Source organism: Chelon labrosus (assembly GCF_963514085.1).
Source record: "Chelon labrosus genome assembly, chromosome: 23".
Taxonomy (NCBI): domain Eukaryota; kingdom Metazoa; phylum Chordata; class Actinopteri; order Mugiliformes; family Mugilidae; genus Chelon; species Chelon labrosus.
In genome coordinates, this window is record NC_140356.1 from 11,800,659 (window position 1) to 11,824,339 (window position 23,681).

Here is a 23,681-nt window from a genome sequence, read left to right on the forward strand (position 1 = left end):
AATCCTTTGGTAGTTTAGCAGCACTTGTCAGTCAGCTGGATGTCAATCACTGCGTCGGTCGCGGTGTTTTGTTTTCTGTGGATGTGTCCCGGCGTCGCCATCACTCTCCGCAGCTCACGTCGCCCCCCCCCCGTCCGTTTCTCTCTCTCTGCCTTTATCTGACTCTTTGTGGGGCTCCGACCGAGACGACGCTTTTTTTGTGTCGTGCAGCTCGAATCTGCCTGCAGAGCTGGTTACGTCATCAGCTGCATTGTAGTTACATCACACACACAAGGCTGCTATATCATCTAATGTTAGAGCTGCAGGATTGCCCATAGGGCAGCGATATAATTCATAGACGTATAGCCGCTGCGGGATTAACTCTGAGCAGAAAAATCTAAAAGAAATGTGTTAAATGTGCACTCTCTTACCAGTTCGGTAACAGTCCTGCACTAAACCTTAGCTTCATTCCTGTTTTAAAGTTCAGTTTATATTGAAGCAGTGTAAGAAAGGTGGATGATGTAGGTTGTCAAAATAATAGGAACACGTGCAACACAACACAGTTGACCTTCAGAAGGCAAAGATTTAATGCAGGACTGTCAAAGTAGCATGCACTCCTCATGACTAGTGTACCTAATGTTTTGGAAACTTAGTATACGTTACCATCTTAGACGTACTGCAGAAGAATTAAGTGGATTTTGTTAATACGCCTAATTGAGATGAACTTAAAAGCGGACAAGCAGGAAGAGACCAAAAGCTGCAGACAACAGATTTTACAGGAAGTCACAGAGACATTTAAACCTTTTTTAATGAAATGCCACCAACCGATCTATTCAACGTGTGCTCAGTCTCTCCGGCGGTTGTTTAAATGATGGGCTTTATGTGTGGCTTCGTAGCCGGGGAAGGATGCAGCGATGTAAGCGATGATCGTGACAGCGTTTTGTGGCTTGTGTTCAATTATTTTTTACATGGAAACTCAGATGAGGGCGAGGAGCAAGGCAAGGCAAGGCAGCAGCTCGCTGTGTATAAATCGCCTGCCCAGACTTGATGGATGGGCCTGTTCCCTTCCAGCTAGAGAGTTGAGAATATGAATCAATGGTCTAAAATGCGCAGGGACACAGAAGCAGAAAAACAAGTCCAGCCATTATTGATCCGTCGGAGAGCTAGACTTTCAAGGCATCAAATGTAAGAACATATATTTGAAAATGAAGCTATCACAGATAATTAGTTCCACCTTAAGAGGTGCAACAAAGTCTTATGGGTTCAGGCGTCGCTCCAAGCTCGCTATCAGCATGGTGAATCTGGCGATAAGACCAAAAAGTCAACGTTTCCTTGTGGTAAAACATTTGGGAAATCATCATTATCGTCGTGAAGTGTCAGCCAACAGTAGAAGTGGCTCACATTGGTTGTTGCCCCCAAGTCCAACGCCCTGTTTATGTTTCCCAAGTTTTCTTTCCTTTCTTTGCATGCACACTAGAAACTCTTTTCATGTATAAGTGTTGAGATATTTATTAGTCCGAGTGACCAAAAGTAAGCTTCTCTTTCCTGAACGGCTACCTTCTCTCGTTGCATGAGAGCCAGAGACACGGCGTGGCCAAATAAAGATGATTTGAATGTGACCTTCCCAGATCAAACACACACACACAGTCTGAACTCCCTCTCTGTCCTTGTGTTTCCCAGACGTCCAGCTCCTGCCGGTGATTTGGCTGTGAGGACAACACGCTAGTCAGCTACACGGCCGGACCAGAGGTGAGTTTTGTGTTTACTAGTCTGCAGCCCCCCCCCCCTCGGCACCACCACCACCAAAACTCCACACAGACTGTTTTTGTTTGTCTGCTGAATGCTTCAGCATCCCTTGTTGTGTTGCTGTGAGGGGTGTCAGCTGCCTACACACACACACACAGATACACAGAGCGAGAGACAACTGCAGTCCATGAGCGCCCTGTTCATGTCTGAACGAGAAAGACAGATGGAAAAATGTGAGAATGTGAAAAGAAAAAAAAAAAAAAAGCCGTACTTCCTCCTTCACGACTGCACTCGAGAGGCAGACATGACTTTTTAGCTTGTGTGTGTGTGTGCAGACTGGACTCTGCAGTCAGCAGCAGTCGTATGCATGTTGTGTTTGTAGGTTGTTTCAGTTCATCTGTGGTCACTGGCTTCCTGCTCAACAAATAGCCACAAACACAGGTTTCTATGTCACTATTCCTTATTATCACTCGGTGCAGAGCTGTTTCAATCTGTATTCTGGTACGTTTGTAGTATTTTACTGTATTTACAAATTTTGCCTGAGCCTTTTTGGCGGCTTATTTAAACGATCTTTACCTTCTTTCACATGGATATCCTTAAATTAGTGAAGCTAACTCTTCAAAATGGGTTAAATGTACAGTGCAGATGTTTTTGGAAAGAAGGTTGTTTCATACTTGGTACATAAATTATAAACATTAGCTTTTGAGCTTGCTTTAGAAACGGGCAGATGAATTGAAAAGTCTGTTTCAAGTTTTATTATGAACATAATTTACTTGTTGTGCCATTCTTAGTAGTTGGTGGGTTCTTCTGAGGTAGTTAAGTGTTAATTAGGGGACTTAAAGGAACAGTATGTAAGAAATGTATTTCAATTAATCATAAATGGCCCTGATATGTCACTAGACATGAAGAAATCATGTTCATTTCAAATACTTATATCACTGACAACAGTGGTCCGGCCAGGATGTTGTCATTTAAAAGTGAGAGTTGCAGCCCTCAACTGATGTTGATGTTGTCATGTTGTGTTTTGGTCTGAGGCGCCACCCTCCACCTATCTACCAATCACGAAGTCAGTAGAGTTTCGTCTTCCGGGTTGCCAGCTCTGCTCTAGTTACCGCAGCTGCAGCTACGAACGTGTCGGATAAAACATGTATAACGTTACTAAACCTAAAAGACCTCGTTATGAATCCGAACTACGTCGTGACAAAGTCCGGAATAAAACAAGGATTTGTACAGGAGATGCCTTTGAAAGATGGAGACGGCTGAAAACGGAGAAGAATTTGAAGACAGACGCCAACGTTGCTAATTTTCTCCTGGCTTACTTACTTGTACATAATGTAAATGGACATTTAAAATATTCACGACAGTCGAACAAAGTCATGCATGTTCGTGCAAAGTAACGTTACGTTAGCGCATACAGAGGAGGTGGGTCATCGAGTTGAAAAGGTAAGGAATTGTTTGGGAAATAAAAACGGCGAGTCGTCATTGCTAACATTAGCGATGCATTATGAGCCCGTTTCTCTGTCATTATGCTGAAACGCCGAGGAAAACAACATTAGCACGTCGATTATGGCAATGTGAAACGTAATTGACCTTTGGCTAAGCCCCGCCCCCCTTAGTTACTGTTGCTACGTCCGACATTCTCTTCTGGGCTCGGGTTTTCTGGTTGTCTATAAGGCTCTGGTATCAATATCAAGGAGCAACACTGTTCATGCAAAGCTGGGTACGTCTCTATTCACTTCTATAATCGTTATTACGAAGCAAACGGACTAACGTTACGCACGTATAACGTTGTATTTCTTCAGCGTGTGCTAGCGTATCAACAACTATGCAACTTAAGCTGTAACGGTGATGTTTTGGTTAGCTCCACAGGGTTTTGCGCGCACATCATTGGGCTTATCCATACCCTGGATGCTGTATATATACCGACAGTATAGCCTGCCGAGACCGAAAATATGAGACGCCTGCGTTGAAGTCAATGGAGCGCTGTGGAAAAAGTGTCGGACCCCTGTGGGAGCTCTCTTGGCTTTGATTGGTCAATCTACATTCTAGGGCGGGGCTTAGCCAAAGGTCAATTGAGACGTATTGAGTAGCCTAACGTTACCTCGGTAACCTGGCTACCTCGAGTCGGAGGGAGGTTGGAGGGGATACACCGTTCTACAGTATTTTGAAAGTGATTGCAGTACCAGTTTTGGCCACAATCTTACATACTGTTCCTTTAAGATATCCCTAATGGCTCTCATTGTAGCTCTTCCTGTCTTCCTAGCCTCACAGCTAACTGTAGCTTCGACTGACGTATACAGACTACTGTCACCTGCTGGTAGGATGCTTTATTTCCATGGCTGTTACCCTTGCGACGTGTTAAAATGACAGCTTTCGTTGTTGGTGGTTGTTTGATGCTGGTTTCGTGTGTCCGTACCTTGAATCAAGAGGTGCTTGTCTGATAGATGTTCCAGCTTTACAGTGGTATTTTGCGTGGGCCAGTACCTCCAATATGATGAATTGGTGTTAATAATTTACTCACTGTAGTGTGTGGTGCTACCTGATCAAGCCCCTGCACAGGTCAAGTGTAGGTGTCACTTGAGATTGTCAGGGAATCACCCTACATGATGAAAAAACATGATCTCCCCCCCCACCCTCCTTGTGTCTCGAGTCCCGCTGACACCTTCAACCCCTTCGTCGTGGATTAGGCGGCCTCATATTTCCTGCAGGCATGCAAACAGACACACTCACGTGCCCCTCACCCGCCTCAAGAGAGGTACGCGCTCCGGTCATGAAAAATGGAGCAGCCCGGTTAGAGATAGAGCGGCTCGTGTTACACATCACGAGTTACCAGGCTCATGAAGGAGGTCTCCACTCGTGCTCGTGTTTCGGCGCGGCTGTCAATTTGCATTTGACGGATGTGTTTCTGAGCTGCGGTTTTATTAGGATCCCAGCTGATTTGTTTGTTTAAAAGCGAGCGTTAGAGTCCGCTCTGATAGAGATCTGTGGCCTAAGAGGTATTCGCAGTATTCCTTGCCGACCCTTTAACCTTATCTGACCGACGCTATCTGACGAATGAGGCCGCAGTTTTACTTAATCAAAGATAAACAAGGAAAAGAATGTATTTTCGTTTTGTCGTAGATGTAGATCAGATATCTCCCCCTCAATAAGCTCTTGTCTCGTTGAATGTAACGTGACTCCTTTTCACTGTTCAAGACCTCCGTGGAGTCAGATGGAGGTCTTGAGGAATGTATACGGTTACGCATCACAAGGTTTAGGAAGCATCAGCTGACCTTCGTTAATTCTTCCTGCCTGAACTCGAGACGAAGAAATAAAAATAAAAACGACCTCATACTTTCAGTGTATGACCAGAAAAATGCTGTTATACTAATCTGTGGCTCCCGGATCAGTCTTCTTCTATGGCGTATTGGTTAATCTTTACGCCGCAGCTTCCTCCCAACATTTCAAGGTCTAATTCTGATTAACCGCTCCGAAATAATTGGGATTTATTTATTTTACCCGGCACTTATCTGAATTCATTAATTCAGGCGTGGATGTGTGTGTGTCTTTTAAATCGTGCGTGTAAAACTTCACACAGCCAAATCTGTAAAGTAAAGAGTTCCTGATAAAGAACATAAACTGAAGCCAGATTAAATATTTAGCCCTTTAACAACTCAACTGTGCGTTTCTAATAAAGCAGATAGAGCCGATTCAGTAAGAGATTCGTTGGGAGTTTGAGAATTGCAAATGAGGCGCTTTAACAACTTGGAACCGAGTGCTTATTGGAAGCCGACCCCTCGTCATAAAGGACATCTAATCAGCAATAATGTGAGACTTTAAGAGCGAGTGTGAAAGAGAGTAGCTGTGAGGTGTCAGATTAAAAAGTCAAAGGGTAGCAGGCTGCTTAACCGATTGTGTAAACTCCTTTCAGATCTGTTATTAAAAAAAAAAAAAAACACTGTCATTATAAATGCACACAACATACACACATTCATAGTCACCACAAACTAAGACTCAGCAATTAATTGTTAATTGTAAACGTGATGTGTGCGTGTGTCTTTTTATTTGTGTGTCTGGTTGCTGTACCAACGAGCTGAGGTGATTTCTTTTGTGTTGAATGAAACGGGACTGCGGTAGACTGGCGACCCGTCCAGGGTAGGGTGTGTACCCCGCCTCTCGCCCCGATGACAGCTGGGATAGGCTCCAGCCCGCCCACGACCCTTCACAGGAACAAGCGGTTACAGAAGACGAATGAGTGAAATGGGGAATAAACTGTTTCGGGTTTCCAGATATTCTTGGATTCATCCTGTCCTGCACCGTGTGATAGTCGAAGAGTTTTATGACTAGTGGCACATTATGACACAGGTTGTGGACTTTTACTGAAATCAATGCATCACAGGAAATGGAGAAGACAGTTTGTAGGCGGTAGTTACGTCTCTGGCGAGTTCCTTGGGACGTTTTTTTGGTCTGTGTTTCTGTGCGCAGAGAGATGGACCTTTTGTTTTTGTTTTCAGTGTTCTCTACTTTATATTCCTACCTGCTGACAGTGCAAACTCTTCTACCGCTTGTTCATGTTTACATTCAGACTGCCAGAGACATACGGCTAATTGCACTCAGCCATTTCCTGCTCATGCAGAGACACGCACGCATGCACGCGGGCGGGCGGGCGGGCGGGCACACTCTCGAAACACGCACACAAAGAGCCCTGAGCACAAGAGCCCTCATATAATCTGCGGCCTACATAATACGCACTGTCTAACTCTTTGTAAATGGGTCAGTTCAGACGGACCACTGGTCAGACAGATTTGGCAAGGCCTCACGGCTGCAGACATTGTGTGTGTGTGTGTGTGTGTGTGTGTGTGTGTGTGTGTGTGTGTGTGTGTGTGTGTGTGTGTGTATGCGGTTGTTGTTGAAGTCGTTGAATTCTTTGAGAGCTCTGTAATGGGTTACGAACGAAGTTGAATCAAGTTTTGCTTGCAACTTGATTTGGCAAGGCTTATCCAGATTTATTAGATATCTTATCATGAATGTAATTGTAGGAAATCACCACTAAAACACTGCTTCTTGTTGCCGTATAAAATAATTGCAACATGTGTGTGTGTGTGTGTGTGTGTGTGTGTGTGTGTCTGTTGCTTGGACGCCGTTCCTTAAATACCCTCCAGGAAACCACTGTGTATTTTGGGAACACTTAGAGTGTGTGGTTTTGGAAAAAATAAGTGCGTTGGGAAAGGGCGATTTCTTCTCCTTCTTCTTCTTGTGTTTTCCAGCATAAATAATAACCCAGCAGTCTGCACCTAATCCTGTGTGTTTAGCCGCGTTAGACGGTAATATGCGTCTCCGTGGGCGTTTTTTTTGGTCTGATAATGTGTTTGAATTGATGTTGGCATCACACCGAGGTATGATGATGGGTTTTCAAGGCTTTGAACAGGGAGGATCTGCCTGTTTTTCTTCTGACCGAGTGTAAAACACTGCTGTTTGCGTCCAACTTCGCTGATGATGGGGTTTCAGGTCCTTCCCTTTGTCTGTCTGGGTAAATATCTGTTTTTATTCTTTCAGGTTACGCCGATAATTGTTATTACTCTAATGTTAAAGGACGACAAATGAGTTTTATAGCACACTAAACCGGTGCGACTCATCAAATTGTAAAATCTAAGCGTCTGCTAATGTGCGTATGAAGTTTTGCTTCAAGGAAAATGAAACAGACGCTACTGCAAAGATCGTTGGATTAACCTTTTACCACTGTGGCTCAGTACGATTGAACGTGGTTCCTACCTTTTGAAGCCGTCTGGCAGTTCACCGGTGAATAAATGATTAAATTAAACATTCATACTCATTGTGAGAGTTTAACAGTAAAATGTAGTCCGTGGATTTTCATTTAGGTGGCTCATAACCTAAAGTATAAAGGGTGTTATAGGGTTTTTGTTTAATACTCAAGATTTTATCAATATTAATGTTGTTAATAGTTGTTTATTGAACAGAAATGTCTGATATTCTCTTCTTCTAACTTGTTTTTATAAAACAGTTTCCAGCTTTTCTCAGGTTTTAGTTTAGTTTTTAGTGTAAATTGAACATTTTCATTTGAATATGCTACTTTCGCGTCTCTGCCTTTGACTGCGTTTCCTCACTTTTGACAGAATGAATCAAATCAAAATACACTCCACTATATGCCGTATTGTTAAGTTGATATATATGTTCCAATCGGGCACAACATTAAAACCAGCTTGCTAATATTGTGTATTCTATGGGCCGTGGTGTCTGTATACAGGACTAGGGTAGGGTTAGCCTTTAGGCCCTATGAGTTGAGGGTAGGAGCGTCTGGCTTGTTTCAGCACATCCTGGAGATACTTAATCGGTTTAGGATCCGGTGACTTTGGAGGCCGCGTTGATGCCTTGGGCACTTTTTCTTTTCTTGGCTGTTCCTGAGCATTTTTATTTTTTTTGTGGTGTAGTAGGCTTCCTTGTCTTGCCGTGGATAGCTGCTGATTGTCGGGGTGCGTGGTTGCTATTGGGTGTGGGTACCTGATCAGCATTGATGTTTAGGTAGCAGTTACATGTCTGAGGAACATCTACATGCTGGGGTTGAAGGTTTCCCAGCAGAACATTGCATTGTAAGGAGATGTCTCGTACAGCTGTTAATATGTTAAGATTTTGCAATAAACACTTGAAATGCAACGATGGAAAAACAAAAATCCTTTCATGGACCTTTTTCCGACAGTGGAGAACATGACAGGTGCATTAACGATGGCTGCTTTCAACTTGGGGAACGTCTTGCTTTTGTATATGCTACTTCGGTTCACTGTCATGGCTCACTGCAGCTCCTAATGGACTGAGCCATCATTAATTCACCTGTGCTTTGCTTACTGCGACAGTCAACATCGTCTGCCGCGTTAAAAAAAAAAAAAAAAAAAAAGGGATTTATATTCACCCTGCACTCGCACCGAGCGACCGTTTAAACTATCAGACGCATTCACACACGCTGATCAAGCCACAAAACGAGTTGTCACCTCACATCAATCAACATTTACTGTCGGCAAACATTACACTTTGCAGGGTTTTTCTCAAACTGTGCAGAGCTGGTAAAAACCCTGTCGATGGTGTGTTTTTCTGTCTAGTAGTCCGTTGAATAATTAACCTTGCAAACCTTGAAATGGCGGCTCACGGATGCAAACACGATTCGCAACTTTCCCAAAGGCCTCTTAAATACCCAGAAATACTAAAAAGAGATAAATGACAGGCTGTAAACTTTATGGCGTCTCGGTCTGTTTTTCATCATATCTCCCTCCCTCTTGACACATTAATTGATATGAATGAAAATAACCATTGCAGTCCTCAAACAAAGGGCCGCCTGTTTTTCCTCCCACAAAATAAGCATGTGTGGACATTCTTACATTTGGAGCATGATGTTGTTGGAGAGCAGAATACTTTCTCCACTTTTTTTTTAGGTGTTAAAGTGCCAGAGTCTGTTCTGCAAAACAGAAATTTGAGCGTAGACTCATGTCTTTAAATGAGAGATCAGCCTTCATATGCTCTTTGCACGCACCTACCTTCATCCTGTCGCTTATTTTTAGCCGTTATTTGTTTATTTCATCGCCTCTACCTCTGTCTCTGCATTTACATTTTGAGTGCGCACGCTTTCCCTTCTGCGTCGTCCTCTTTCTTTAAGTTCACGTTGACATATGCATTTATTTATTTGCATAATCAAGTGTGTGATACATGTCGGGAATAGGGTGGTGCAGAGATGGAGGGAGGTGTGATGATTGTGATCATAGACAACAGTAAGAAGAAGAAGAAAAAGAAAACTTCCTGTTGCTAAAAATGTCATTTGGTTTCAGGGGTGAAAACACACATACATACACACTTCGCTTTTGGCTTTCAGTGCTGCACATAAATCCACATGCCTGCAAGTTGCAGCGTGCTCGCAGCAGGACTGGCTTCTTTCAACTTTGTATTAGTCAGCTGGTGGTTTGAGTATTTTCGCTCCTTCCTGCTTTTGAACTTCACATTCTTGACAAACAGAGCGTGAACTCTCTCCACTTCGACTTTGAACGTAAAGCACTTTCACGCACCCACTCGCGCTAATGCTCCTCTGTTTGAAGTGGTGCATTTATCAACGCGTATCAACACTTTATATTGTGGTTTGGTACTTTGGCAGATAAGCTGCGGAGCTGTGCTGTGATCTCTCGCACATTTCTAGGAGGTAGCCGTGTCACCGGGTGCAGGATGGTCACGAAGCGTCAGATAATCGAAAACGTATCTGAAAGGCGGCAGCAGCAGGTTTAGAAGTGGCCGCAGTGGAAAGAAAAGCTCGCTGAGAATTTAAAAAAATAAATAAAAACATCTAAGGGTTGGCAGCACAGATGAGCCTTAATATGCAAAGCAGGATATGCTCACTCTGCTACTTTAAAGCTTAAGAGTTAAAGCAAGAAAAGTTACGTCGTGTCAGAACAGCAGAGGGGAAATGGAAAACCTTATAAAGACTTTAAATCAAACATGTTTCCAGTAGTATTTAATTTAATTAAACTTATATCCTCTTAAACGGATGAAGCCAGAGATTAAAATCTTGCCTTCTGAGTCGCTGCCCTCCATCACTCCCACTCACACAGCAGGACAGCGCTGCACTTACATAAGAGAGAGACAGAAAAAGACACACAAAGAGACAGAAAGACAGACGAGGAAGGAAGAGAGTCTGAGAGAGAGAGAGAGAAGAGGGAAGGAGAGTGGCTAACCGCAGACGCTCCATGTTTTCCACTTTGCGTCTTCTTATTAACCACATGATCTTCTCCTCATCTTCAACCTCCACTTAGCGTAAAAAGGAACCTTCTTGAAGTTATTTACTCGTTAATGACGGCCGTAGTTAAACAAGCTGCACCTCCCGTTTTGTTAAGAGCTTTAAAGACAGAGTTAGGAATGCATTTCAAAGCGTGTAGTAGTAGTACTTCTCAAACACACTTTCGTTATTCCCAGAGTCGAATAACGTTCGAGCTAGGGTCTGTTGAAGTGAATCCAGTATGACTCTGTTCTAACCACAACAAACACGCCACTTCCATCATGTGAAGATCCTGTTTCAAACTCAACTTGCTGTAATAACACACTGACATACAGCTGGCCCACTATAAATGATTATTTCAGTGCGCTGGCTTCAGGAAATTAATAATAATCGACCTATAAGTTTAACAGTAGGGGTGTAACAAATTACCGATATGAATCGGAAATCGGTTTTGATTTAAAAGATGTGAGTGCATCGATACACAAGCCCCTGGACCGATCTAAATGTACCACGAACCGGTCGATGGCCCGATTACAAAGTTATGAATCGGGTTATTACTGTAATTTCCAGACTACGTATAAGGCGCACCCGACTATAAGCCGCACTCAAGCCGCTGGTGTTTTAATGTTTAATTACCGTAAGGGTTTCTTCTACCACGGAGGGGATTGTCGGGACAGAAATGACTGTTTGGAAACGCAAAGCGTCCCATTTATTTACATTTGACAAACACAATAAATCTTTCAATCAATCGATCGATCAAACTTTCACATCTTTGACATTACAAACAGCGTTCGTGCAGTGCACAAATAATACAACGGTGCGCTCTTAGCGCACTTCCTGCAGTCATAGTACCGTAGTAGTGCAGTTTAACAAAAAACAAAGCTTACAACGCTTGACGAGGCAATAACGTTAAATGGCTAAATTTAATTCATTTTTAAAAGTGCTTGCCTGTAACACGGCAGCAAAAGTGCAGTAATCCGGCTGCTCAACTAAATAACAGCATCTTTTTCTAAAACAGCCAACACAGCAGTAAAGATGCAGTAACACGGCCGTTTACTGTATCAAAATAACCAGCCTACTATACCAGAAAAGTCAGATCGATCGCCTTTAACTTAAAAGCAGCTCTCGTACTGCATTTGGACTCACTGGTTTGTTTTGCTCTCGTTACCTGGCGCAAACTGTCTGTCTCGCTCCTGCGCTTCCATGATAGTGCGCCCCTGGTGACCGTTAGCTGTAAGAATCCATAATTCGTTGTATAAGCCGCAGGTTCCAAAGCAAGTGACAAAAGTAGCGGCTTATAGTCCGGAATTTACGGTATATCAGCAATACAGCTGGAAGCCCCGCTTGCTTATTCTCTTTCTCTCTCTCTTTCCCGCAAAAATCTTGCGAGACTCTATTAAACTTATCACTATGAAGGTAAACAATATCACATTTTTAGGATTGATTTAGGATCATTCATAATGTAAAATGTCTACTTTAAACAAGGAACTATATCGGATTACTCTCTAGGCAATTGAATCAGGTCAACTGGACTTGGTTTTTGTCTGTGTCTGCGGGCTAGTCAGACTTGTCTGCTAGTCTCTCGAAATGATGAAGCCACTTGGATAAGGAGCGAAACGTCTTCACAGACAAAAACCAAGTCCAGTTGACCTGATTCAATTGCCTAGAGATGCCTTTGACCTGGACAAATGAGAATTTGCACAGACTCATCGGATTACATCATATTGCACTGAATCGTACCGAATCGTACCGAATCGGATCGGATCGGATCGGATCAAATCCTACCGAATCGAATCGAATCGGTTGTTTTTAAAATGTATCCTTCCTGAATCGTTTCGTACCCCATGTATCTAGATACGTATCGAATCGTCTTATATTGGAGAGATGCACACCCCTATTGAACAGTTTATTTCCTTGAGTATAACCAAACACCAGATAACATTACTTGGCTGCTGTTGTGTGGCGTTAAATGATGTAAAGCTGACGTAAGCTGTATTTGATGGTTTAATTTCAGACTAGATGACGTTTGTTGCATCTTTGTCATATAATTAAAAAGATTAAAAGTTGGTTTAGGAGTGTGGCTGAATGTATCTGTCAGTATCGTGGCTGATTTTTTTTAAATTCAACCGTGATTTCGTATTTGTTGTGACTGAATGTTTAAGTAAAAGTACACACCACTGAGCTTTACACAAGGCCTTTACATCGGTACATTTAAGCATCATCACCTGCAGATGCTCCGAATGTAAAGAGTTTACGTTGCATACATTTATTACAGCAGTATTTGGACATTTTAAGATTTATACCCATAAAACTGCAACCATTTGCTTTTAGAGTTTTGTTTTATTATTGATTAAATAAATGAGACGTGAGACCATGATTAATCTACAGGAACTGGTAGAAGGGTTTTTGCTAAGCTAGCCGTTTCCAGTCTTTATGCTAAGCTAATTGATTCAGGCGTTTCACAGTTTATGGACATCTCCTCATCGTTATGCATGCATGTTACAGCGTCCAACAACAACACATCTTTTCATTAACACTCGTCAATTTGACCTGGGCGTGCTTGTATGTGTTTATGAGCCAGTCTTTCCGATTACACACACCCAAACCACAGCAAGCCAGGAAAGTGTGCGTGTCTTTGTTTCTGTGCTAATATGATTCAGCTCTCCTCTCTCCGTGGCTAAAGTAATAATTATTCCTAGCTTCCTGGCTTGTAGACACACACCGTGTTTGTTTATGTTGTAAGATGGGTGTTAAGGGAGACAACATTTTGAAAGACTTCTCACTAACGGACGCATGTTTGGACACATTTTTTTTTTACAAAACTCTCGTAGTCAGGACGTGTCTGACGTGTAGGATGCTTCAAAGAGCTTTCTTCTGGGTTCAGACTTGATTTTGGGTTTTTAGTTAGAAATAAGTTATGAGGAAGCCCGTGCGCTTGAACGTGTGCGCACATTCCCCTCCCAGTCTCCTCCGTCAGTTGTCGAGACACACCTGCCTGCCAGGTATAGACCTCAGTTGTCCTCCCTCGCTCTCCTCATTACGCCGTCACTTACGCTGCTCTCTTTTTCTCTCTCTCTCTCTCTCTGTGTTTTTTCAGTCTAAGATGCCCTAGGCGGGGAGAAGGGAAATGTAAATGGCTTCCAAAGTAAAAGATGCCGTGGTGTGGTACCAGAAAAAGGTAAGACGCTGCTCATTTTATTATATTTATTTATTGTTTTGTGTAATTTTTGTGGCATGTTCAAAAATGAAATTTGACACATAAGATTGAATGGAGGGCATTGTGCTGCAGCATTCACTGAGTTGTCGTATCATCATGACTATAGGCTTAATGAGCTTCGCTTCACATGGAATAAAACTGTTTAATAGTTTAATATGCAGGCTTAGAGTTGCAGTGGATGTCATCTAATTGCTGCACACTTAAATAACTTTTAGTCGTAGTTCACCATCTGATGTCGGCGTCTGCTTTCAAACTCCTTTTGAAACATATTTTCATATATATGTATATAAAACAGTCTGATTAATGCAGTCTTTTATATGCTTGGTGAATTAAAAGTGTCATATTCCCTCGTTAATGCTTTACTTACAGCGCCAACTTGGCTCTTGGTTGTTGAGCACCTTGTAACCTTACTAGCTAAATAAAAATGATTATAGTTATCGTTTAAAGTTTTAACAAATTCAAAATATCACATATATTGCTTTCTTTTAATTTTATTAAGTGATCAGAGGTCCGAAAAAGTTGTCAGTGCACTAATTATAAAATGTCAACACTGCTGAATAACTTGACTTCTTGTTTTGCTGCTGTGATTACGCACAGAAATCAGTGTACACGTTATGAGTGAGTATTTAGTACTGAAAGCACCGTGGGGAAGGCACAGCTGAAACATTTCTCATTCCTTTCCGAAAAACAGAAGCTAAAGATAGAGTAACAAATCATTCTGGTATTAGAGTGGGCTGATGACCTCCCGGTTGCTGTCAGCGTGCAGCAGCAGCAGCAGCGGCAGCGACGACGGCGGCGGGGTCGGACCGTTCGGTACAGTTTGCATCCAGGCCGGTGTTGTGTGTCCTCTTGTTCCATCGTCTCAGATATCAGATCCTCTGCTGGACTCCAGCGCCGCTCCCCCCTGCAGCTCTCAGCTTACACACTCATCAGTCGTTATGGGCCTCGTCCGTTTGTTTTTTTTTTTTTGTCCTGTCATCATTTCCTCTACAACCTCTCTCTCTCTGTCCGCCTTTGTCTTTTATCGGCCCGTCTCTCTGATCTCCTGCCTTGGCAGATGTCAATACTGGCTTTGACTGGAATCAGATCACACCAACCCCCCATGAGAAGTACCAAACTTTGATTAAAGGTTTACACTTTAGCCTTTTCAGCACTTCCTAAACTATCTATGATCTAAGACGCTGGATTAAAAGAAGAATCGTTTCTTTACCTTGAACGTTTTCTTGGTGGTGCGTCTAGCTAAGCTTGTCTGGGCAGAGTCGCACCGGTGACGACAGCAGCTGAGTCATGATTGAATAAACCTCTTCTTAGGAGCGATCACACCTGTCCTCAGGGCGTCTTTATTTCTGATGTCTTGGCTAAACACGTCAAGTGTTTTTTGTTTGTTTTCTTTCCCCTTAACATCTGAATGTAAAGTAGATAAAACGATGACCGACGTCATAACCTAGAATTTACAGCTCTTTGATGTTTGAGTCACAAGGGCAGGACTATTTTATTAATTCCCACTTCAGCTCTTAATTTGTTCATGTAATCTGTTAAATTGGCCTGCAGCAAACCAGACAGACAAGATTTGGACACCAAAGATCAGTGTAGCACTGGCTTTCCTACCGATATATGTAATGCTTAGTTTAATTCAAGACATATGGAGAATTTATTCAGTGTAGGAAAGGGTTTGTTGGCGACATTCTTCTATTAATTAGCGTACATAGTGTTAAGAATCATTTTTAAATTCTGCTGATTGGAACAGGAAATGCAGGAAATCTTCACTATTTAGTTTTATAGTTGTTTATGTGCAAAAATAAACTTAGAAGTGGCAAATGCACTGGAAAGTCTCTCATGAAACTTTGTCTGAAACAAAACAGATGAGGAAACAACGACGTCTCCTAAGCGCTGACCGTCCAGCTAAGAATCAGTCTCTGTGTTTTGTGATCAGGAAGCTTGTGGACTTTCTCTGTTGAGGTGCTCGTGCACAGCGGTTGTGCTGCTGCTGCTGTAAGGCTGTAACTTTATACCAAGCTTTCATCGGTGCTAAAGCATTCCCACTCTCGTGACGTTCAGGTTCATGTCATTTTTGGTATTCCTGGCGTAGCTTGGACGTATCCCATTTCATTAGGTCTTTCATTAAACTCGCTGCTGTCAGTCAGGGTTGGATTTGTTCAGATAATGTCTTGTTTTCAGTGCGTCTGGTGTGACGCCATAATTAGGGCTGACGTTCTTTGATTAGGAAAGCATTTAGGCGCATATTCTTTAGGAGTCTTTAAGGCTTCTGACGATGTTGTGTTTGTATTTTTCTTGTATTTGTAGAGTGTTTTAAGAGCAGCAGTGAAAGATAAAACTGTAAAAATGTCCAGTTATCGTGTTCTAACAACCTGGAATCTGTTAAGCAGAAAAAATGACATGTTTCTGCTTGAGAGAAATGTCCAGATTGTCAAACGGGTCCGTCAAACTTGGTCTGACATCTCCAGCCCCTCCGCCCCTCAGGCTGTGGTTTGCCTGACTCACGGTATATTTCTGACTATGCTATGTCTGGAGACAGGCTGCAAATAGACCCAGCGCTGTGTTTTTTTGTTTTTTTTTGCGGGGGCTGCCTCTTTCTCACCACCGTGCCATGCCAAGCCCATATCACAGTGAAGACACATGCAGTCTATATCTGCTACGGCGCCAGACAGACTTACTTTTTTTAACGTCTGGCACCTTGTTTTGGTTTTGGCAAGTGGGACGCAAAGTCAGCAGTTTCCTGTGAAGATTATTCAGCTTTTATTGTTCGGATTTTGTCATTAAATGTAGCCGGCATGACTGATAAGATTGTGACACATTTAAGCCTTAAAGTGGCACTGTAATGAATCAGCTTACAGCTTGTTTGTGTGTCGGCGGCATTCAGGCCCGTTTTAAGCCGCAAATGACACAGTTCATATTTTTGCGTCTGTGGGCGGGGACCTTTTTTTTTTTTGTTGATGACTTTGCAAGATCATACAAGTCTTTTTTTTTTTTTTGACTCATTTCTTTTAATCATTACTCAGTTTTTTTTTCATCTCTAAACCCACTTTTAGCTGCTGCAAATGAAAACAGATCTTTTTGTAAAGGTCCTTCGGGATCAGGCTTTCCTTTCTGACACACACACACACGCGCCTATCTGGGCTTAAAATAAACCACACATGCTCTCTACAGCAACAACAACAGCGTCTCTCTCTGTGGGTTGTCATGGTCGCGCATGAAAACACACCTGAGGCTTTGACCTGTCACAACCAGACGCTTGACCCCAATCTCTTTTACGCATTTCACACGTTTGTCTAATTTCTGTTCTTGCAGGAGGAAGTCACTTATTTAATGAAAACAGAGGCAGAACTTCTAAACCATTTCAGGGTTTCAAATTCAAACTTTTCATTTCTTCATTCGCTTATGCAATAATGGCATCTTGGAAAACTTTCCACCTGTTGCACATGCAGAACTAAACTGAAAGTATGCCAGTGTACAACCAACCAACCAACCAAACACTCTAGTGTACTGTGCGCTGCCCGTTTAGACACATCGGTGGTTACTCAGTGTTTCTAAGCTGACCACACCTAGGCAGGCGTGTGCAAATATGTGATTCCCACAAAGAGATGAGGGATTTTCCATCACGGCCAGCCTCAAAGGCGGTGAAGGATTTTATGAAATGGATTTGCATGTAGGACATGTGAAGGCTAGGAGCTGTTTGAACGTGTAGATTTAAAGAAATAGTCGAGAGTACACCAAAAATTCACCCTTCGTATGCAAATTTAAGTTTAATATCTATCAGTTTATCTGTCAGTGTTATTCAGCAGTGTTGAAAAGACTATTCTGTGAGTCTGAAAGCAGAACATGTTCTATTTGCAGTGGTATAAATCAGTGTGACCCATCAAATCGTTTAAGTGGCCTTCGTGCAGTGATGCACGGAAGAGTAACGGCGACTTAGTCATACACGTAATCTGAGTTTTGTTTGCAGCTAAGCGGCTGCGGTAGGGATGGGCAAAACATTTAGACTCGTCCGTTGTATAAGATGAACAGTTAACAGCTATTACGCAGAACATCCTGTTTTTATGAGGCTCAAACTAAACATCTTACACACTCAGAGCAACACTGATATAGCCTAGAATCTAGACGCGCCCCTTAATGCAGGAGAAACTCAACCTGTAGGCGAACTCATAAAAAAAAAAAACAGGATGCAACAAGAACTATTTAATATCTATTAGGATAAGTTTTTTCCACAACACATGCAAGGAACTCTCTTTTCCGTCGCTCTGACTACGTCACCTTCTTCGTTGCTCTGATTGGTCGTAGCGCTATCCTATCGCGTGGAGAGGGAGTTTGAAAGACGACCGTTTATCCCACCCCTCCGGTTGAGCCCTGTCTATGGAGAGTGCCCAGACGCTACATTTAATGTGGGTCTGGCTCGTCAGGCTAACACTGATATGTAGTTTGTGTCCGTGTAAAGAATAGGAAAGCTTATCTCCACCAGCTCCTCAGATCCTGGTTGTTAATTTCGACTATGCACGCCGCACTACAGTTTTTTATTTAGCCCAAAAACAGCTGCACACTTTGGTTAGCAATGATGTTATGAGAGAAAACGGCAAAACGATTAAAAACGACGAGCTGAGAGAGTCTTTGTGGAGATGAGGGGAGCTGCAGACCTAGTTAGTGAAGTAATACCTCCTCTGTTGCATAGTCTTTTGATCGATGGTTAAAATCCATCATGGAGGCAAACAGGAGAGCTCGTCCTGTATCTGATTGTCCTCTCTCGCTCAATGACACTCGGACCCCAAATATAATAATAGAACCTCATTCTTGTCTGTAGGCACGCACACTTACACTGCTCCACCTTATCTCTGTAAGCCAGCATGTGTGTGTGAGTGCATAATACCCCCTCCAATGCAGAGGCAGTTGTTATATAACTCCCCCCCCCCACACCCCCTTCTCCCTGCATCGTCCCTCCATCCGTCGCCATGGTGACACCGGCATTGCTGCAGCAGCGGCACACTTGGGCCTCGTCATCTTCTGCCTTCTGGTTCGCTCCCGGCGCTTGATTTGCTTGTCAAATTTTACTCGGTTTAATCAGCGTGAATTCTCATCATCTAGTTTATTCTTAAAGGGATCTTTTTATATCATGTTGAGTTATTTTTTTTTACAATTCAAAGGTGGAATGATAGTGACAGGAAGTGAGAACTAATTTATTTTGAGAGCTGATGAGGTAAACGGACGGCGATGCCAGGATCAGCGTGTGACAGGATAAGAGGATTTATAACGTTAATTCTGCTCGGGCAGATCTCGGTTGCCTCCCCTTCTCCGTGATATAACCACAGACGCGTGCATCCATACCTGCTGTCGTCCTCATCTACACCTGCTTTCGTCCTTCGTCTTTGTGCTCTGCAGTCTGGTCATGTTTGTCCTCTGGCCGTCCTCCACCTGCACTCAAAACACTCTCTCCAGTCTCTCTCTCTGTGTGTGTGTGCATGAGTGTATATTTTAATAGGATGAGTCGCATGGAAAATGATCTGTCAGTCCAAATGTCACGGTCAGTAAATCAGTCAGACGTCAGATTTAATGCCGTCTGATGCTCAGATAATGTGGCCGCTCTCTGCTGGTGGAGTTTCAACCTCTAATCAAGAAGTGTTTAGTGTTTTAAATCGACTGTTTAAAGATAAAACAAGTAAACGTGGAACAAACGAGGCTACAGTTCCTGTGGCAGCAGAGACGACGCTGATGTCTTACAGATCGTGTGCTGCCCCGTGCACGCCAAGGCTTCTTGATCTACTATTTTGATGTTGCTTAGGACTCCCAAATTAATAAGTGTCAAGTTTGCTAGAGCACAAGCAGGTTTCTGTTTGACTGGAAACGCTTTCTCAACGTCACTGCGCGACCGTAGAAGAGGAACTACCCCTTAAATAAACGGACCAAAACTGACTATTCGTAAAAGAAACTGAAATAGATTCCCTCGCTGCTATAAATATTACAAATCGACTCGCTGACCTCCTCCTGTCCGTGTTTATTCTTTAGAGTTTGTCCTTGCTTTTCTTGTTTCTTTGCATTCAGTGACTGAAAAAGAATAAAATAAGAATTGTAACGGCAGATTTAAAAAATGTAGTTCCAGTTAGCTAAACTGAGTCCAGCCCTAGCTCCTCCCCTGGTGTCTTCACTCGATTATGAACGCTTTCATGACTTTACAGTGGATGCACAGGCTAAACCAGATTCATTTTAATTATAAATTATCCACTGACTCTTATAGTCAAGCGACTGAATCGGCTGTTTGCCAAGCCTTTTTTTTTTTTTTTCATTCTTCAACTTCTTGGAACGCGGTTTGGTTTCTCCAGAATGTACTTCATCGTTAAATTCTGAGAATAATTGCCATAGCGTGTGACAATCTTGCGTTTAACCTGGTTCATAGTCACAGGGCAATCAAGTGAAAGCAATCGAGACAAGGTTCTGACGCGGCAAATGGAAATAATCTAATGGAAAACGGTGACGTTTATTGCTGCTCTGTGGTTTTTTATATGTTCGGTTTGACGTGTTGCTGCCGGCAGACGAACTAGAAGGAGAAAACGTTCTTCGGAGGCATGCGCCGAGCTACTCCTTTATAAATAGTCGCCGTATCGATCCGTGGTAATGAAGCGCTCCGAGGAGACGCTGTAAGCGAGCTGATGCCATCCTCTCTGACTGATCTCAGCTCAGTTGATTTGTTTCAGGACAGAGTGTGACTGAAATGGCTGCAAAGAAAAAACCAAATGATCATATACATGTAGAATAAAGACAGAACCACTCCACTGCTGTTGTGGAGCTCTTGATCACACCACATGGAGTTATGTAACAGCTGCTGTTTCCATCAGCGTTTGAAGCAGTTCTCGCCCATGTTGGTTACTCTGATAGTTTAACATCTAGCTCATGATTAATGTTTTCTTAGGACTGCATCATTTTGGTTTGCTCTCGTTCTAGGCGTCCTCTAAAAGGCCTGTGTGGTCTGGACATAAAAAATGTATGTGGGGGAAAACAATAATAAGAATATCAATCAAAGTTGTTTTTGACAAAACAGCCCATTTTTGAGTTGCTCCGTTCTGGCCAAAGCCTCATGTTTGTTAGCCCAGGGGTTTTTTCTTTTTGGTAAATAACAAAGTGTTTGTTTCAGTCCCTCTGCTTCTCAGAAAGGGAGACACGAGAAACATCCAGCCTCGCACTGCTCAGCCGCTTACAGGCAAAACAAACAAGAGTTGAATAGGTTACTGTGTGTTATCAGAAAGCTTGGGGCGCTTCACTCGGATACAGATTTACCTCAGTTTGATGTAAACAATCAGAAAGAAAATGACATGAAAGTCACATGTAGCAGCAGAAAGCAGTGGGCAGGTTATATGGGACAACGCTGACGCACTGCCTGACCCACATCTCACTGGTATCTGCTGCTTGACACAGCGATATCACCGGATATCAGGACACCGCATGTGCACTCTGTAAAAATCATAAAACCTGATGAGTTTCCTCTGGCTGCTTCATCCATAACAAGAGATCAGCTTAAAACTCTTTTTTTGTTCTCCCCCTCCTCGTCTCTGACCTCCCTTGTTCCTTTCTTTCCATCCATGTTTAATGAAGTCTCATTAAAGATGCAGACTTTCCACTGGTGAGCTCGGGAGGAGGAGGAGGAGGAGGGGTGGGAGGGGGAGGTGACCCAGACTCGAGGCCTCGGCGGCACACGGCGTTCACATTAATAATCTGATCAGAGAGGTCAGGTCCTCCCCTCAGTGTCGCAAGGGTGAAACTATTGCAGTTTGACCTTGGAGGGAGTGTGTTGGTTTTGTTCTTTTGTGTGTGTGTGTGTGTGTGTGTGTGTGTGTGTGTGTGTTCCCAGGTCAGATGTCAGGTATAAATATATCTTGTTCTCATAGTAACAGCGCTCTCTGTCATTATCTGTTGTTGTGTTCGGGTGTCAGACAACCTCCTTGTGTGTGTGTGTTATTTGTCATAGTTCTTCATGAATTTGTATTATTTGCTGCACTGACCTCACACACACACACACACACACCCTCCCAGGTCTATTGATGCCCCTGATCCCTGTGACAGTGACAGGTGGTGTTGCAGGCATTTCTCCCCGTCACGCCCTCGTGTGCGACGCTGAAAAATACATGCAGCCGGACTAGGTTGGTTGTTTTCTCGTAGACTGCGCTCCAGCTGAACGTGACCCTTTGGACAGGTTTCACGGGTTCTTGACTCCACTTTAGAGACAAAAGAGGAGAGTTGAGAGAAACGAGATTAGAAGAGAAGGCATGTGATGTGTGTGTATATACAGTGTGTTGGTTGTGGACGGGAACATTTACAGGTGTGATTTAGTCAAAACATTTGGGGTATGCTTCCTGGACTCCTGTATGCTTGTAGAGTGCAGCTAGAGGACAAATGTGTACGCTCACTTCTTTAAATGAATGCACGCTAAAACGGCAACCCTGCGTTAAATCGTAGCTTCATGTAGGTCAGTGGTTCCCAACGTTCTCTGCTGGGCCCCCTTTGGTACATAGGAAAAATCTTGGCGCCCCCTTCCCCCCCAGAAAACAGGACACACATACAAATATTTTGTTTTAATTGTAATTAATACAAACCTCCACCTTTTTTGAACAAATAAAAGTAAACTTTACTGTGTAATTATGTTCAGTGTAACAGGTTTGCGTTTGCTTGTCCATCTCATCCCTGCAATGGCTCTGCGCCCCCCCCCCCCTAGGGGACGCGCCCCCCACTTTAGGAACCACTGATGTAGGTTATGGTTTTATGTTTTAGGCTTCTGCGTCAATTTGCGTCCATAGCTACAGCGGCGGCGCAGACCCTAATGACATAGCCTGACGTTCACCTCCCCAGAAATGTAACTACGCGCCGTGGCGACGCAGACCACAAGACGTGCGATTGGTCCGCTTGGTAGCAGCGTGTTTCCGCTTTAGCATTTCCGGCTGCTTTTCCCATCTCCGCAATTTTCGAATTGATTGTTTTGGATCAATAAAGATGGAACACATCGAGGAAAGGTTAACTGAGGAGGTTCGGAAATTTCGGCGAAAGTTTCAGTCACCGTTGTTAAAAGTGAAGCAGGAACTGGAAACAAAAATTTACTTGACTGGCAAAAAAAAGACACAGTGCCGACTAGCGTTTTTACAGAGCAAGCCAAACTGAGGAGCCACACGTATAAATGGCTTGCACCGCCGTAGGTCACGGTGTTTAGTCCCGCAGTACTATAAATGAGCCTTAAGAGAGCCGTTGATTCAACTGTGTTTTCTTTTTGGAGGCTGTGGTTTGTGGTACTATTGTATTGTGTTGTACCGACACACGTTTCTATAATTTTGGCAACCACATTTTAGCCAGCGGCCTAGCCTAAATACCAGAAACACTTAAGGGTTTGACTGGAGCTCCTTTAATTTGCATTATTTTATTGCACCCCTTCTTCTTCTGTGGTTAAATTTCACCTGATATTCAGCCGATTGATTTACAATTTGATATAATCCTTCAGGGGGAACGCCGCGAGTCGACTACTATCGGTGTGAAAGTCGCTGAGCAGAACTGAGGCTTTGTTGTGTGTGTCGAAGAAACCTGTTGAGGTTTTCTCGACAAACACAAAGTGTGAAAGGCCTCCGGAGACTAGTTTCTGTTCACGGCGGCTCTCGTGTGCAGATTTCAAACAGTAGCTGATGATTTGTTTTGTTTTTGTTTTCCAGATTGGCGCCTATGACCAACAGATATGGGAGAAGTCGGTGGAGCAGAGAGAAATAAAGGTCGGTTTGGTTCTTTGTTTGTTTACCTGTATTTCATTTTATTTCACTGTTTCATTTCCCTGTTTGCGTATTTTTTTACTTTCTGAGCTCTTCTCGCTCTAAATGCTTCTCATCGTGCTCTTTCTTTTGTTTTGACAAGACTTTTCCTCCATCGTCTTCTCTCCTTCCTTTCATTCGTCTCACTGTGCCATCAGTTCTTTTCCACTGTTTTCTCTTCTTTCTTTTTTTAACTCTTTCCTCTCTGCCC

General features: G+C 43.1%; 1 protein-coding gene across 2 annotated transcripts in view; it reads left to right on the forward strand.

The window, feature by feature from the left end:
* The window catches only part of LOC311508663 (protein PHTF2), a 39,537-nt gene that overhangs the window by 2,498 nt on the left and 13,358 nt on the right, over nucleotides 1–23,681 (forward strand). For both annotated transcript variants that reach the window (XM_084573558.1, XM_084573557.1), the window contains exons 2-4: nucleotides 1,660–1,728; nucleotides 13,569–13,649; nucleotides 23,378–23,434. In XM_084573558.1, the coding sequence (XP_084429684.1) occupies nucleotides 13,605–13,649; nucleotides 23,378–23,434 (102 nt within the window). In that variant the 5' untranslated portion in view covers nucleotides 1,660–1,728; nucleotides 13,569–13,604. The remainder of the gene's footprint in view (nucleotides 1–1,659; nucleotides 1,729–13,568; nucleotides 13,650–23,377; nucleotides 23,435–23,681) is intronic.